The 17,706-nt window shown below is 33.5% G+C and overlaps 3 protein-coding genes across 5 annotated transcripts in view; 1 reads left to right on the top strand and 2 right to left on the bottom strand.

Moving 5' to 3' along the window:
- ERR (estrogen-related receptor) overlaps positions 1 to 5,985 on the bottom strand; it is a 33,615-nt gene extending 27,630 nt beyond the window's left edge. For both annotated transcript variants that reach the window (XM_053757332.1, XM_053757331.1), the window contains exons 1-2: positions 5,651 to 5,985; positions 5,042 to 5,150 (exon numbers count right to left, since the gene is read on the bottom strand). The gene's annotated coding sequence lies outside the window, so the exon portion shown is untranslated. The remainder of the gene's footprint in view (positions 1 to 5,041; positions 5,151 to 5,650) is intronic.
- Positions 5,986 to 6,418: 433 nt separating this feature from the next.
- On the top strand, positions 6,419 to 10,795 carry bai (baiser). Of its 2 annotated transcripts, none has more exons than XM_053757336.2 (5): positions 6,419 to 6,736; positions 7,077 to 7,197; positions 7,526 to 7,596; positions 9,553 to 9,679; positions 10,177 to 10,795. In XM_053757336.2, exons 1-5 carry the CDS (start codon positions 6,560 to 6,562, stop codon positions 10,365 to 10,367), a joined length of 687 nt encoding a protein of 228 aa, XP_053613311.1. In that variant the 5' UTR covers positions 6,419 to 6,559; the 3' UTR covers positions 10,368 to 10,795. The 2 variants fall into 2 exon arrangements, with proteins under 2 accessions (XP_053613311.1, XP_053613312.1); XM_053757337.2 differs by having other exon boundaries at positions 6,423 to 6,736; positions 10,200 to 10,795.
- Positions 10,796 to 11,587: 792 nt separating this feature from the next.
- Positions 11,588 to 17,341, bottom strand: ZnT86D (Zinc transporter 86D). The gene is made up of 3 exons (XM_053757335.1): positions 16,787 to 17,341; positions 15,769 to 15,986; positions 11,588 to 13,227 (listed from the first exon to the last, which is right to left on the bottom strand). The coding sequence occupies exons 1-3, from the start codon at positions 16,974 to 16,976 to the stop codon at positions 12,598 to 12,600; spliced, it is 1,038 nt and encodes a 345-aa protein (XP_053613310.1). The 5' UTR covers positions 16,977 to 17,341; the 3' UTR covers positions 11,588 to 12,597.
- Positions 17,342 to 17,706: the final 365 nt, after the last annotated feature.

The raw sequence follows: 17,706 nt of genomic DNA on the forward strand, positions 1-17,706 counted from the left end.
CCGGCGAGCCACCTGAACTAACTGCATATAACACATTTTAGTGCTGTCATGCCGGTAATCGTCCTCTCGATATATTTGTACGAACGCGTTGCTTGAATAAATACAAGGACAATTTTCAACAAATCGATATGGAATTCACGTCGCTCGTTATCGATGACTAATCAAAGTCTAATTTCTGTATATATATCACTATATGATGAAGTTTTTTATCGAACATATATAAATCTTGTACCTGCTGGAATTAGATCTGTTAAAATAATATTTTTTTGGGCGAGCGACGTCGTGCAGTATGGCTTTAATGCACTACTAAACTTAAAAGTAATGACAACTTAAAAGTAAAAAAACTTCATAATATAACATTTATAGTAGCTAATGCGTACTTATAGAAAATAACATTCGTAATGTTTATGAGACAAACATTGTCTATGCCACAAAAATTTATATCTGGTGTCTGATTTTATCATATGAGCAATAACGCGTCTGGTACTGGACTAGGCGCCATAGCTAGGCACATACTGTGCGCGGTTCGAGTAAGCGGTGGCCTTTAAATCATTTGAGGTTCATTAAATATGGACGGACATATACTAATATTTATATTTTGTGACTAGAGACAAAATTTTTAAAATTACTTTTTTTTTAAACTAGCATGTGGATGTTATGTTCCACTGATGGGCAAAGCACTCCCCCTTTTTCTTCCACTCGTCTCTTTCTATTGCAAATTCTGGCCACTTGGGTAGGAATTTGTCGATATCGTCCCGCCATCTTCTCATCGGTCAACCTCTTCTTCTTCTGCGGCCTATCCAGAAGGTGGTCAATTTCGCCCACCGTTTTAACACCTACATTAGTCTAATAAACAAGGTTAAATGCCAGTCTGGCATTAACCTTGTCTATTAGACGTAAGCCCAAAACACTGCATTCAACGACTCTCTGGCAGACCTGGCTGGACTTTTGAGCTTTGGTAAAAGACTATGCCTGAGCACCGCAAGTCAGAATAGGCAGTATGCAAATATGCATGCATTAAAAACAACTATAAATCATAATTTTTAGAGACCCTCAAGGAAAGAGGTCGAGATGGTTGGACGATATAACGACGTATGTGGATAAGGTGTATATATATATATATATATATTAGGACAAATCACACAGATTGAGCTAGCCCCAAAGTAAGTTCTATACTTGTGTTATGGGATACTAACTCAACGATGCTATATTATATATAACATATACATATATAGATAAACAACATCCAATCTAATCAGGAAAAGATCACTTTCCATCATGACCCGACCGGGGATCGAACCCGGGACCTCTCGGTTCAGAGGCAAGCACTTTACCACTTCGCCACCGAGGACGTCAAAATTGTCTAATCCTTTGACTTAAACACAGACGTAGAGAGTAAATAAATATTTTTTTCCAAATAAGGATGTTTTTCGGAGAACAAATAAGGAAATTGTATAGATGGGTGACTAGTGGGTTTAATTTACGCGGTGTTGTTTTTATTTAGAAAATGTTGTTTGTATCTCAATTATACTGTCATACAAAAACTCAGGCGTTGCTTGACGCTGCGACGCCACCATTTGGTGGCATTCTCCGAAGCTACTGATCCTAAAATTTTGAAAATAATAAAAATCATAGCTTATTTCTTGTAGATTACAGGACAATCTATAAGAATTATATAAATTGTACGTAACCCTTTTCACGCGTGGTCAACTCGCACTTGACCGGTTTTTGTTGATCTATAATCACAACCGATCAAAGCAATTTAGTATATGATGACGATGGTGTATAGGTACGTGCGAATCCACCTCACACAATTTATATTACTAAAAAAGGGAAATTTTGTCTTACAGAAATAATTATACATTCATAGAAGCTAATTCATTTACTATAATGTGGAATAATGCGGACATCTATATCAATATTACAATTATAAATTTATATGAAATTCACTCAATGTTATATTGCCGAGCCATAATTTTATATAATACTTTTAGCTTTATATACCAACTTAATATTACCTTATGAATTACTTTGATTCAAATTGCTTCGCATGCTTTCAAAGTAATTTAGGGAAAATTAATTAAGGCAACGTGAATAATGTCTGTAATTTAAGGATCCCTTAATGGAAATGCAATAATTTTCATATACTTACGTTATGTAAAATTACTACAAAATCGCTATCAGAAGGTTTTTTCAAATTAGATTGTAATTATTTTTCGATCAGAAATGTCAAGGGAACACCATGGTCAGGAATGCGTGGAAAAATTTGGGGGAGGCTTTTGCCCAGCAGTGGGATTTAAACAGCTAAAAAAAATATTTTTATTAAGTGTAATTAAAGTCTCTCAACGCTTTTCCAATAGTGGATTTTTTGGACAGGAGCTATTTTAAAAGTATCCTAATTCTATCCATTTACAGAACTTTGTAACTTTTTTTCCCGCAAAATTTTCATATTTTTATATTTAACGACTTCCGATAGCGAAGACATTCTTACATAGCACAGAACATACGAACGCATATAAGTTGAATGCACCGCCTACTTTACTCCCACCTCCCCAAAAAATAATAATGCAAGCATTGCAGCTACAGTGCATTGCAAGAGAGCCGAGTTATATACGGACACATAACACATATTGCACCACTGCTATTGGCTCTTATATGTGTTGCAAAGAACCAATAGGAAAGCTTTAAATTTGTTTCTTCATTTCGTAGTTTTTTTTTTTTTATTTTATAAGGCGAATGGATTGAAAATGTTTTGTCATAGATTTAACGAAGGTTTTTTGATATTTATCAATGTAAGTAAAGTACTGTACAGTAAATCGTAAACAGTTAATAAACCGTTCCATGGCTCATCGTGGTCCATTATCGCCTTTGACATGATACTTTTTAACGACTGATGCGTGTTTAAATTTTATTTTTTATGTGTCCAATGACTAATGGCAATAAAATTCGTCTACAAAAAAAATGCCTGACTGACCATGACTACACGAAATATTTGTTTCCGCAATGGCAAACATTGTACAAATTTCTTTAATAACGGTAAAGCCGTTTAGCCGTGAATGCAGATAAACTAATTTATAATATTAATATGAATTAAAGTTTTTCATTATACTATAATGTAGTCACAATTTACGACAAGGATCTCGACCATTGCTTTAAGTAAATTGTGGCAATAAAATCAATTATCTGATGTAGCATAACCTTTTGCAATTAGGTTTCGCTTTAAATTAAAAGAAATTTATAACTTGAGATGGTGGCGCTAGTGTGCGACAAGGTCAATCTAAGTTAGCGTTAACATTTTCCTAACAAAAATTTGCACTATTAGCATTAAGGAGGCTTTTGCCCAGCAGTGTGACACAAAATACGCTTTAAAAGACCTCTGAATTATACACCACAATGAAAAAAAATGTATAATGTTGCGGGTCACAATAAGAACGGAAAAGTATGGATAATCATATATACCGAAAAAAAAGTATCCATTGAAATCCGGAAAGTAAATTGAAAAAACCAATTAGCTAAACTTAATTTTCATAGTCTGTTTTTTCTGTGTGTTTTCGCATAATTGAAGTTACGTGGCAACAATTATACTTATAACGTTTTCGAATGAGTTTTTTTTTTTATATGGGTACTTACTTGTCAACTTTTTCAGAAAAGTTTCCGGAATTGAATGACTTTTTTTATTTCGAAGGTTAAGTGAAGGTTGTGCTTAGCTATCCAAATTATTAACTAAAAGCATATCATGTGTTTTGATATGTACATTATACTTTAAATAGTAACAAGCGTGTTTCCGCACTAAAATAAGACCACTCCATATCCTCCCGTGGATATCGTACGCGGCAATTAAGGGACGCATAGCCTAGGCAGCTAATACTATAATAGGCAACCACATTTCCAAGGAGGAATGACGTCAGGCAGGCGACGTGGTAATAAAAAATCTGCCCTGTGTTACTGAGTAACAAATGCACTCATTCACTCCTATCCTCGCTCACATACAAACTTCCACATAGTTTAAATATCAGGATGGTTTAATAAAGGATTTAATCCTGCAAAACCCTCTGCGTGAGTGAAACTGTAACTTTTTTTTTTAGATAAAGAATTACAGAAGATACTTGGCCTTGCTTTTTGCTAAAGCCTGGAACATACATGTAATAAGTGTGTAAAAAACCAAACTAATAATATAATAGCAGTCAAATGTCAACAAAGATAACAGACAGTTGTGTTTATATTTTTTTCGCACACACAAATGAGGACCACGCTTTTCTCTCTTTCTTACTCGTTTGTGTAGGGTCGATTGGTGAGGTGGATGGGAGAAACGAGCAAAATCAATTTGGATTTAACTGACAATTTGAACAACATTGAGAATGTTCAATTTTGTTCATATTGTCAACTGGTCGACATGGTGTAAAAGTAGAAGTTTTTGAGTCTTCGGTTGCATGATGTGACTATGCCAGCTTCACAGGGAAATTACATTTTTATATATGGAGCAATAATACTAAAAAAAAGCCTCACAAATAGATTTGGCCTCTGAGACAGATGTAGATTTTTATCTGCGTCAATAAAATTACAGGAAAATATCCATACTTTAAACAAATAAATACTGACAAATGACACAGATTGAGCTAGCCCCAACGTAAGTTCAAGACTTGTGTTATGGGATACTAACTCAACGATACTATATTTTATAACAAATACATACATAGATAAACATCCAAGACCCAAGCCAATCAGAAAAAGATAATTTTCCATCATGACCCGACCGGGGATCGAACCCGGGACCTCTCGGTTCAGAGGCAAGCACTTTACCACTGAACCACCAAAGTCCATATTGAACGAATTAAATAGGTATCCTCAACAAAACACATCAAAAATATTATTTTAAGAGTACACCCATTATAGTACCGCTTCAGACATTCTATAGTCTAGCCAGTGAAGTATGTTGAAAAAACCATGAATGCATCAGAATGGTATGAAAACTCATTTCACATGTATAGGATTTGAACCTAGGACTTTTCAGTTCACAAACTAGTTTTAAGCCAAAACTTACCTCAATGGACTAGATATGAATTGCTGGTTGTCCATGACATATCACTTGAGAATCACCACTGATGAAGTGCCAATGATGTTGATGGCACATCACTTTGTCTCCATGAAACCTGAAAAATTAAATCCATAAAAGTTATCCTATGGCAAATTAATTTAAATTTATTTCTACTTTATTATGAGTGAGCATATGGGTGAATTTTGAATGCATATAATTAAAAACCTACAATATTGGAAATCATGCCTTTAAATATCTTATTTTGGTTTAAACTGAATTTTAGCTACTTATTTGTAATGAGAAACAGGTTCAAGCTTCAGATGTCAATCATTAACAACCTTACTAAGTACCTAGGTATTTAAAAATCAAGGCTACTTTAACAATCAAGGCCAAAAAAGTATGTTAAATATTGACATGAAAACTTTTTTTTCTATATAGGTAAGTAACTACATGTTACAAAAAATATGTATACAAAAAAAAATACAATCATACAACTAATTTTCAAAAACTATTGCAAGGACTATATGATTAAAATAATATTTAGTTTAGTTTCAATCTAAATCTCTATGGGATTATGTAAACATATACTAGTTTCATGCAAACATTTGTACTCACTTGCAGCCACTCTAATGGTTCTGGTAGACAATCTAGGTTATCCAATATTTATTTTCTAATTTCCTTGCAAACAAATGACTACAAATTTATTGAAAAATATGTAGGTAGGTAATTTTGTATTTTTATCATGAATAGTGTCAATCTGTCAAAATGGGATCAAAGTAACTTCTCAAATTCCACAATTCTAATATAGCAAATTTATCGTACCAAATTGTTTTTTAACGTGATTAGCAATATTTTTCAACGAAATACATATTTCTTCAAGTAATATGAATACAAAACTTGGAAATTAGGTTAGGAAATTGTTATTTAGTTTTTTTTCAATGACATTTGAATTGAAGTTTCATGTCTTTTTTAAGACTTGTCATTAAGTTAGATTGTCGTTGCAAAATCATCGTTTTGGCGAACGATGGAACCATGAAATTAAAAAAAAAGGTGTAGTGAAGGTGATCCGTCTGAGAACTTCGAGCAATAAAGACTTCGGTTTGGATTAGTTCAGTATTTGGATGAAACATTTTTTCCTTTGAGACGAGCTGGGAGACAGGCTTTAGTTTAACAAGACCGCGGCTTTGCCGATTGTTTAACAAGACCACGGCTTTGCCGATTATACGTTGGTGAGCTTTTCCGGAGAGTCACAAACTTACGGCTTCTTCACCCGTGGACTAATAATTCGATTGTTAATGTTTCATGAGTGTTACCCACAGATGACCCTGGCATTTATCTAAATGGGCAACCCTGCTAATCTTTGACGTTGACATAAATGTGACGCTTGTTCGACTTCCATTTCCATCTTTTGGATTTCGGGCCAACTCATCGGTCTTTTGACAAGGAACATGTTTATTTTCAGTACTTTATGTTATGAATTCTGACTTATATATCGCGAGATAAGTGATATAATCAATTAGTATAATGGAGGTTTACTATTTGTTACTTGTGTTGAGTATTTTTTGGCATGGCAGTGAAGGTATTATGTGGAGCTTGGCTCCGAACACTCAAAAGTGTCTGAAAGAAGAATTACACGCTAATGTGCTCGTGGCAGGGACCTATGAAGTCACCCACGCAGATGGTCAAAGAGTGGATTATGTCGTAAGTTTATAAAACATTAATTTGGCTCGAAACTAGGCATATGGATAGTAGCGTCGCAGTAGGCGGAACCAGTCTGTTTGCCGGCGTTTATCGATATCTCTTGACTCACTTTCCGTTTCTCAAGTACTTAGCTACTATTATAGAATGTCTTTTATATTTAATAACTAAATTTTGATGCAGTTTCGCTAACTGTAACGTGTATATTCATTCATGGGTTGAATCTTCGTTGAAAAGTTGCCCCCTCCACAGATAATGGAATTCACAAACATTTCACTTAATGACATTAAGACGTACCTATGTGATGAATACAATGTGACATGACAATTTCATCTACTTTCAGGTTCGAGACTCCAAAGGCCACATTTTGTCACAGAAAGAGTCAATAGCTTCAGGCAAATTTACATTTGTTACAGAAACATATGACACTTTCGAAGTGTGTTTCACATCTAAAGTTCCTCCAGGTGAGAGACAAATTATTTTTATTGAATCATGAATATATGCTATCGATAATTTTGCTAAAGTGCACATATTTACTTTGATGATGAAAGTATTTCACTCACACATTGATTTTAAATATTGTTACGTATTAATAACCTAAAAATATGTTCCCCAATTGTGTTTGTCTGTATGAATACAATAATAACTCAAAAACAACTGTATTTTTCTATGGTTTTTACCAATAGATGGTGCTATTTGTGAGGAGCGTTTAAATGTGTCATTATGGTATTATCTAAGCAAAGCTACAAAAAGCTGATTGTCTATTATTATGAAAAAATAAATTATTTTCAGAACGCCGTGGTGTCAGTCAAGATGTGATGTTGGACATCAAAATCGGTATTGAAGCCAAAAACTATGAAGGTGTAAGTAGTAATTCACTTAAATTTCATTTTGTAGGGGCAAATGTATGACCATACTATATAGTTATACATTATCATAAAATTATAGCAGTTTATTATAAGTCAAAGATACAAAACTAAAAGTTATTTACAAGTGCTATTAAAAAACCTCATAGTTCTTATTGTAGTAAGTATAGTATATATTTTGTATAAGCCTATGTCAACAAATTCGATACAATGAAAAATAAGGTTAATTGCTAAAAATGAAATGTGAGTAGGCTATTAATAAATGTAGTTTTCATAGAGAATCTATTTTAATCTATTTTATTTTATCGGTGGGTGTTACACAACAATCTTCTGCAACAAGTCTTTGGTAAACACTGTTTGCTTTTATGCATTTTTGTGTTACTTTTCTTGTCAATAAATCTGTATTGATTGCATGGTGAGGTAACAAACTTGGATCACTAAGGAAAAATTTAAAACTTGATATATAGAATTCAAGTGATTTATTTTATTGCTAGATAATTGACGCCCCATAAGAAAGGTCTTAATAACTTTTTTGCAAATCCCTCCCTAACTTCTTTAAAAATTCAAAAGGCTCTCAAGATGGTTTTGTCTGATTAAAAATTTTAGCAGCCATTTCTCAAAATTAACAGGTATGGTTGAAGGTTTGGAAGATTCTATGAAACAGTGTATTTTAATCACAATTTTTTATTTGTGTTTCTTATTTACTCATTTTATTCTTAAAAAGATGGGCACAACTCTTCTTCTCTTATCCTCTAATCTTATTATCCTTAAATTGTTATAAAAAGAAGTTCAATAAACTCAAAAACTACTAGACGAATTTTTGTTCGGTTTTCACCAATAGATAGTGTGATTCCCGAGGAAGGTTTAGGTGTATGATTTATTCTGGTTTTACCCGAGCAAAGCTGGGACGGGCCGCTGATAAAACATAACACTTGCTTGGCTCACATTTGTTTTTTTTTTTTTCTAAATTTTTGACAAGGCTGTAGTGCACTTTGTGTGACTATGTCAGCCTTATGAGGGGATCTCTAATATAAACTTATCTAACTTTCATAATGGTTGTCCACAAGATATAAATGGATTCAGCCACCTGTGATAATGGACTGCTGAACACTATGTTCAGCAAACCATTACACACGGGCACTTCGGCTTCACATTTGTTATAAACATCAGAAAAAATTGATGTCGTAGAGGGTCTCTGGTCCCATGTTGATATTTGTTTTTATGTGAAACTGCATGTGGTTATTGAATGAGTTTTTTAAGTGAACATAAATTTCTTTATCAAATTATGTTGAAGCTCTGATGAATTGTTTTGTGCAAACCCTGAATTATGTTTCTGCATATTACGTTTTTTATTTTGAATTAATAATAAATAATTATAAGTACATACTAACAGAATTTGTAAATATACTAACATCCAAATGAGCATTTGACAAAATTCCAAAATTGATTTTAATGTATTTTTTTATAATTCTCTAACACCAAGTTATTATCCAGTAACTAGTTTACTGTATAGTAATTTTAAAAAGAACACTGCTGTGTCTGGGCCAATCTGCACGTTAGCACCATCTCTTTTCTATCAATTCCTTTTTTAGCTAAAACAAAAGTAGTGCTACAGAATGTGCTACACTATTATAGATAATTTATTTAATTAAAAAGTAATATAAGTTTTACTTACACAACTGTGTGAGGCAACTGCCTCGATTTGCTAAAAAAAAAGAAAATGGTGGCCTTATTTTGTATAATGAGAAACTATAATACTAATAAAATCTTTATTAAGTGTAGCACAATCTCCAGTGGTATTTTTTTTTTGTTCTTATATATATATAAAAAAAAAACAATAAAAAAGAAATGGTGACGTGGGAACACCCGGCGCCCTCTTAAACGCATCACCATTCCAAATGAATTGATTCATCAGCACTCATCAGCACGGATTTCAAAATAATAAAATTCCAGATTGGTGAAGCTGCCAAGTTGAAGCCTATGGAGTTGGAACTGAAGAGGCTTGAAGACTTGTCTGAGGCCATTGTGCAGGACTTCACTCTGATGAGGAAGCGAGAGGAAGAGATGAGGGACACTAATGGTAAGCTTTTTAAACATATCCAAAATATTTTTTCGTTCGGTTGTACCAGTCCATTTTGACGTTAAAATTAACCTGTGCGGCGCTGTCGTTTAGTAGATAAAATGGCGTAATGTTGCGTTTTTCTGCGCAGTTGAAGTTTGCGTCAAAGGTGACTGGTGCAATTTTTTTTTTTACGTGTGTTTTTTATTTGCTAACACTGGAGTAAAATTTTATTCAAGTCCTTTAATAGCATCTGAAATTACTTTTTCAACTACTACCATCTAGTGGCAAGTAGCCATATACACATTTAGTGAACCAAAAAATCAATGTCCAGGTTTCTTCATGTTTTTCTTCACTAAAAGCAAATAGTGGCATATGAAAACTAAAATATTACTATCTCCCAAGGAATGGCAAGATTCCAGGTTAGATTTCAAACCTGGACCTTATTTATATGCTACCACCAAAATTTGAAAATGTTTGATCTTGTTAAAATTCTAAACTGTCCTAATTAATCGTAGTTTCCTTAACTTTTCTGTTTCAGAGTCCACCAACAACCGGGTCCTCTTCTTCAGCATATTCTCCATGGTCTGTCTCCTGGGTCTCGCCACGTGGCAGGTCCTCTACCTACGTCGCTACTTCAAGGCGAAGAAACTCATTGAATAACACCACAAATGGTTTCACGCGGATAAAGTCGCATGCGAATCTTTAATAGCAAGTATGTTTGAATTAGGAATGTGTTGTCTATTTTTCTAATTTTTCTTGAGGCAATGAAATATTTTTTGTAATTTGTTCCTACAAAATCGTTGTTATTTATCTTTTAAAAATTCATTAATTATAATATATATATAATATGAATTATAATATAATATATCTTAAGTTGTCGCCCAGTATATGAGTATTTCATTATGTTGTTGATTGATTTAGCTTATTGATCAAATGAATCCATTACAATTCCCGCATGATACTTTATCCGCGTTCATAGATCTTGTTTTAATCTATATTTTAATATAATAAAACTTTCCAATACTTAATACCACGAACTATTATTTAATTTTGTTAATAAATGATTATGAGGTCCGTAATTGTTTGATAAGATTGTAAAAAAGTGTTCGAAATAGCAAATTGTTTTATTTTTTATATTTTATTTATTATTAATGACCCTATGAGGTATCCTAGTTATTACATGAAATCTATGGGTGTATCCCACTATTTCCATGAAAATACAAAATAGAAATTGAGGGACAAGGGATATTTTCAATTTTTATCCTATTATTTCTATTGCGTCGAAAAAACGCAGTTATGTATTTAAAAAGTTTACCACTACGTTAAAGAATAGATTAAACACATTCATTAAAGAATAGATTAGAATTAAAACACGACTTCTCGGTATTAAAAAAAAACAAATACTCGTTTGAACGAAATTAAACGTCCCCAAATAACAAAAAAGATCAAGAGGTTTTTATCTAAAGAGGAAATAGTAGGTATGCACGCCGTCATAAGAATTTAGAGTCAGCGTCTTTTTTGACGCAGCCGACAGCAATAGAAAGAGTGGGACAATCGGTCTGAATCAGGTCCAGTGTCTATCAATAGAAATAGTGGGATACACTCAAATCTTATCATTAAAATTGACCAATATTTTGAGAATCAAGAACAGTGAGTATCATAGAAGTAGCAATCAGCACACATGTGTGTATAAAAAACCTGGAATTAGTACCTAGGTAACTACTAATTCCATGTCTGTGCCCTAACTTGACATTAGGTTTTTTTTCCGTTCGGAAAAAGGAACGTGTGCGGCAGTGTGAACATTTTGTATAAATAAAAGGTATCCGGATTCGGAAACCCAATGTGTGCGTGTTATAATTTTTGACGCATGCATACTCTGGTTACATATTTAGGCGGGTTGATAAAAGATTAAAAACGAAAATCAGGTTTTAATTTTATGCCTTTCATTTATTTTCTTAGAAATTTTTAAGGCTTTAATAACGCACACGCTTCCTCAGTTATACACTAAATACTTATATATAAAACATAAAAATTCTATTTTCTTATAAAGGAATAAATCATACGGAATGTTATACATAAAAACATTGTATTTTATTTGATAATACTAAAAATTTTATTTGCATGAATGAAATGCAGATATTTTACACAGATAACATAATAGAAAGCTAAAAAAATATTGTAACATACAAAAAACTAGTCATATAAAAAAATTTAATAACATACAAAAGTTCTTCACAAGATTTTTCTAGGAAAAATTGCAATCATACCCCTCATCGAACTTAATTCAGAATTTATTTTATTGTTTCTGTACTTCCTGCCCGGATATACGTATAGCATAGGTGGCGCTATCGATTATAGACTAATTCTTAAATTAAAGTAAATCTTGTAGAAATAAAGATTATGAGAAGAACACTATAACAGCCATATGCAGGACGTAATTACATGATACTTCCATGAATATGGAATTATAGTTTTTCACTATCGCCATTTTCTCTCCATGACAACTATGATGTGAATACAACAATATGTACCTATATAGAAGTATATATGTATAGCCAGGAAGAAAGCACATTGCACGGTTGTGTGTGTTATTTAAAATACATGTTCTATTTATGTTACCACACAATGTGGAAAATCTGTAATGATTTGTAATCGATTCTATTCACATTTATCTACTATTAGATATACAGGTAATATATTTTGATATTTGAAAACCATGTAACAATGTTTTGGCTCAGACGTTATCTCATTAATATTTCATCGCTCCAAAACACAACATGTCAAAGCCGGGGCGGGTTCGAAATACATAAATACAATGAAATCAAAATGACCTGAGTACATAATATCACATTGAAGTCTGATTCAAACACAATCGCACTAATAACTTATATACAATAAACTTTGCTGTACATTTGTGATATCGATTTCGGATTCAATCAAAGCGGGAAATAGTCTAATTGTACCGTCAAATGTTTGACGCCCGCTTCCCTGAAAATCCTTGCAGTTTGTTCTGTGACGTATCTAGGGTCGACTTCCCTCGCTACTTCTAGTTTGATGGCGCCGACGTGCACGTCACTGCAGAGCGTCCAGAAGTGCGGCTCCTGGACGGCGTGCACGCCAGCAAGACCGACCACTCGCGTGTACAAGTTCGGTAACACTCGTTCTATACTCGTTGGAGTCCGTTGCATGAGAACACCGGCTGAATCTTTCACTAACGGTAACACACTGGCAGCTATAAGTAACGCTATGGCCATGGAGCAGATGGGGTCTGCTCGCATCCAGCCGAATGTCTTCATGAGTATAGCTGAGATGATGACACCGACTGATCCCAAAGTGTCAGCTAGCACATGTAAGAAGACACCTCTCATGATGGCGGAGCCGGCACCTGTCGGAGCCTCGATTTCGTCGTGGCTGTGGCCGTGGACATTGTTGTGGGAGTGTCCGTGGCTGTGACTGTGACCGTGCCCGCCGTGCCCGTGCCCGTGGCCGTGGTGGAAGGCGTATATCCCCACTAGGTTGACCAAAAAACCCATAATGGACACGAGAAGCAGCCGCTCGTGTTTTACCTGAAATGTGACAGAGAATTTTATGAGTATCTTGATAAATGTTGTAGCATTGTACATGTACATAACTTTTTTAGGTTAAAAGATACCAATTTCTGTAGAAATTTTCATAATGACTAGTTAATCCTTGTCAGTTTTTTTCAGCACTCTGATCACAATTCAAACCTGTTTTGATATACTTTTTGACTATGTACATTATGTACTTTTATACCTATATTATTAGAAAAAAACATTGTAAGATACAATATTGGTAAGCCCTTCTGGCATGATAGGGACCAACACTGTTCAAATGAGTTTCTTTCGGCATTTCTTCTTAGCAATGGTCGTTCCGAAATGCCAGTAGTTTGTAGCTTGTGAGAAATAACTATAAATATAAAAATTGACGAGAAAAAGTGCCTGTGAAGGTTTAATTTCTGAATAAATGATTTGAATTTCAGAATTTCGTGTTTAGGAATTTGATTTATCAATTCAATCCAGTCTTAAATTGTTGTTAATTAGATAATTTTATATTTGATTTTCCGATATATTATTGTTATAGGACCAGTAAGTATTCGGCAAATATTAATTGTAAGGACATATACATTTAAATTGCGCCTAAAACTTAATTTGAATTAAATAAAAAATACTAATTGTAAACAATTTTTTAAATTTTAATTTTGTTAGGTCACAAAAGCCGTTGAGCAAAGGGCATGGAATATATCTATACATCATAGCATAGCTCATACATTATAGTTTCACATCCAGCGAGTAGAGTACAAAATACACCTATCGCTAACGATTGTAAAATGCGTAATGTAGGTCACTCTCCAAACATACGTGAGGCCAAACCGCCGATGTTTGAGTGTAACAAAGAAAATGAAACGAGATGAAAGAATAGAGAGAAATACGTGACCAATGCAACTTGCACAATGCAGATATGACAATTAAATTTCAACATTAACGCTGCGTAATAATGTCGTAAGTCGTTTGGAGAGAAGGCAGTGGTTTTGACTAACCCTACGAAAGTTTAAAGACGATTGGATATTTGTTATGTACTCGTAAGTACATTTAAATAAAGTAGCTTTGATACGCGGATATGGATGAGTAACATGACAAATAAACATTTCGATCGCAAATTTACTCATCTGGATGGAATAACATTTTATTATTATTCTAAACATATCTTCATTTATAAATTATGCATAGGTAATTAAACAATTATTTTTCAAATCATATGTTAAAAAAAAGAAAGCCTACCGGTGTCAATTATGTACGCATTTATTTGTTAAAAAGCGTATAGAATTCTTAGTAAATGTCGTCAAGCTAACTTATTCTAAGCGTTGTATTGGCTTATCAATTTAATAAGTATATACATGCGAACTATTACGTCTCACATGCCATTTCAAGCTCTGAACACTGATCTTAAAGTTCATTTTACATTATACAAAAATTCAGTGAATGAAAACATGTCGATTAGTTAAAGCTACAAGAAGATTAGGACATGGTTTCCTTTATCAAACTGTGTGTCATTTATGTTTTAGTTTTAGCAAAAAAGCATCTTGGCCGACGGAACTCTGTCTCTCGTATGAGTTTTTTCTTGGTTTTTTCCAATGGCTGGAGCATCGTAGCCCTAGGGTCCACTGTCCTACTTTTTATATTTTCACTTTGCATGGTCGTCGAACTAAAAAAGCTATGTACGAGTATATTAGTGGCTATTATAAGAGCGCCGAGGCTTCGATTTCGTTAGAATTTCGGAATAAAAACTACCCTATGTGCTATACCAGTAGTCTACCCGTGTGTCAAAGTTCATCAAAATCCGTTCAGTAGATAGGCAGGTCTATTGAGAAATAAACATCACACATTTTTGCAGACTTTGGCATTTTCAATATTAAGCCGGCAATAGATTTGTCGCCAAACAGTTCGCCGAATTTAGCGGTTTCAACGTACATTGCTGGTTTTTCTTAACATTAAGAAAAAGCTTATTTACAAACTATGCAATGAATAGTCAGTAGCACATCAACCTGCCCAAATTCATTGCAAATTCATCCATATTATTGCGACATAAAGATCTACGCATAGTAACTTGATGTGCTCTATACTGTATGTGTCAATCGAATCGATATTTATCTGTGTTCGGCGGCAGCAGATGTTGTAAGAAATAAAGGGATATGAAAATAATAATTGTAACAAATTGATAAAAAATAATATCAACAATGATTATCTAACTTGCGAGATAAATTAGATTAAGTTATAATACATTGGGAATAGGATTAGGAAATTCTAATTATGCAATCACAGATAAAAAGTATAATGAAGTAACTACAACATTAAGTATATCCAATTTTACATATTTTTATCTATACGATTTTTCTAAATTCAAATTCATTCAATATAAATATTTTAAAGTAAGTTTTATCTAATAAATTACACGTCACTTTAGATGTGAAATAGCCGTAAGTTAGGAGCCAAAATTTGTTTGTAATATTCCTTTGAAAACAAATAAACTTTTATATTTAATGTGAGAAAATAAAACAAAGTATCTATCAGTATGTAAGACTCACTCACCTCAGGTGGTTCAATAGCTCTCTCCACAGCTTCGCTCATAATGAAAAATGCAATAAATAACAGAAACAATCCATTAACAAATCCAGCTAACACTTCAGCCCGAGCATAGCCGTACGAGAAGCGCTCATTTGCTCTCCACTTGGAAACTAGGGACGCTGCAAGACCAGCCACAAGACCAGTGCAGTCGAAAAACATGTGGAATGCATCCGAGATCAGACCTGGAATGTAACATACATTGAATATATTCATGATTATAAATGTGAAAGGTTTTTGTAAAATTTTCATGCTTATTCATTCATACACATTAAAAGTATGAAGGATACCTTTTATCAAAAAAGTACTGTTCTCATTGGTAATTAGTAAGATGAGAAAACCAGCAAAAACTTCCATACCTTACACATCCTTACATATTATAAAATAAAGTCCTCCACTGTGTCTATCTGTCTACTCACAACTGCATGGATTTTCATGCAGGTTTTCACCAATATATGTATAGTGGAAGATTTTGGTATATATTTTGTTTTACCCCACCAAAGCCAGAATGGGCAGCAAGTACAATAATAAATTTAATAATTTATTTTACTGTGTTTATATGTGTGTTGTACTGAAGTCAAGCATTAGAAAACGTGTAGCAGTAGATTAATCTGTGGTCAATATTATTAAATTCACATTTACTTCGCATAACTTAGTTATTATGTTAAAGAATAACAAAACAAGGAAGAGTTTTGAAAGGTAAAACCAACAATAGAGATGTAAGGAAGAAGAAAAGGAGAAACTACAAAGTAGACACCATGTAACTTTGATGACATTTTAGATTTAATTTTGGATTAACTTTTCAGTCATCAGTGGTTTTCTATTGGTCACTGTGGGTCATATCATATATATAATTAAAAATTTTCTAATCATTGAAAAATAAGTGTGATGTTGTCTAAAAATCTCTATTACGCAGATTTGAAAAAAGGATTTGAAGATAGATTGGTATAATATGTGAAAGAAAGGTACATATTAAAGAACTCACCTAAACTATTTGTCCAGACTCCATAGAAAAGTTCAACAAACGCAAAAGATAAGTTGAGGATGAGAAAGAGGAACAAATTCCTGGAATTTTTGTCCGAATAAATTAGTCTCAACCAATTTTGGAACTTTTCTTTTATCCCGCCCAGTGGGCCACGGGACATACGAGTGTCCTTTTGGGTTATGGGTAGCATTATGATTCAATTATTATGTGCCACGAACTTTTTCACGTCATTTCAGGAAATATCACAAGATATCAACAAAAACTCCAGCGAAGAAATATGCATACGTGTACTTTCCAAGCGGTTTATAACCTATCACTGTACGTACAGATATAATAAAAAAGTACACAGTGTTGAATGATATTATGCCTTTTTAAAGCTATAAATATAATCCGTAAAAGAAAAACATATTTTTAATAATTGGGACAGTGATTTAGAAACATTTTAGAAAGAACGGACGGGAGAAACACTGATCGAACGAAAATCATAAAACGATTTGACTTTTGCGTTTGGCGTTTTTTATTTTTGTCAACGTCGATGCTGTCAACGTCAATCTGAGAATGAGACACCGGAAATAGGTAGGTGTAACAAGCTATCTTTTCTTGCCGTTCGCGAAACAGGCAGGCCAGCAGAATAATTTTTTCAACTGCAACTCTATATTACGAGAGTTTAATTTTGTCGGACGTATGTATTGTGTCGTATATCGAAATTTTAAACTTGGTGTTGTGTCGTGAAGAACTTTTTATAACGTCCTCGAAATATTTGAGAATGCATATAAGCGGTCATATGAAACATTTTCAAATAGTTTGAAAAACTAGGCTGATGAAATGCTGCTTAAAATGCAGACCTAGCCGAATGGACTCCTAAACATCCTACCAAATGTCTATGGATTTACGAATATTTTATCTGTGCCGGAAAGCTT

This window comes from Plodia interpunctella, chromosome 17 (assembly GCF_027563975.2).
Source record: "Plodia interpunctella isolate USDA-ARS_2022_Savannah chromosome 17, ilPloInte3.2, whole genome shotgun sequence".
Classification (NCBI taxonomy): domain Eukaryota; kingdom Metazoa; phylum Arthropoda; class Insecta; order Lepidoptera; family Pyralidae; genus Plodia; species Plodia interpunctella.

Coding starts and splice junctions, on each gene's coding strand:
- bai (XM_053757336.2), top strand. CDS start 6,560: ATGGAGGTTTACTATTTGTTACTTGTGTTGAGTATTTTTTGGCATGGC. Junction 7,198..7,525: donor CACATCTAAAGTTCCTCCAG/GTGAGAGACAAA, acceptor AATTATTTTCAG/AACGCCGTGGTGTCAGTCAA. Junction 9,680..10,176: donor AGAGATGAGGGACACTAATG/GTAAGCTTTTTA, acceptor AATTAATCGTAG/TTTCCTTAACTTTTCTGTTT.
- ZnT86D (XM_053757335.1), bottom strand. CDS start 16,976: ATGCTACCCATAACCCAAAAGGACACTCGTATGTCCCGTGGCCCACTG. Junction 15,987..16,786: donor AGTCTGGACAAATAGTTTAG/GTGAGTTCTTTA, acceptor GTTACATTCCAG/GTCTGATCTCGGATGCATTC. Junction 13,228..15,768: donor GAGCTATTGAACCACCTGAG/GTGAGTGAGTCT, acceptor GTCACATTTCAG/GTAAAACACGAGCGGCTGCT.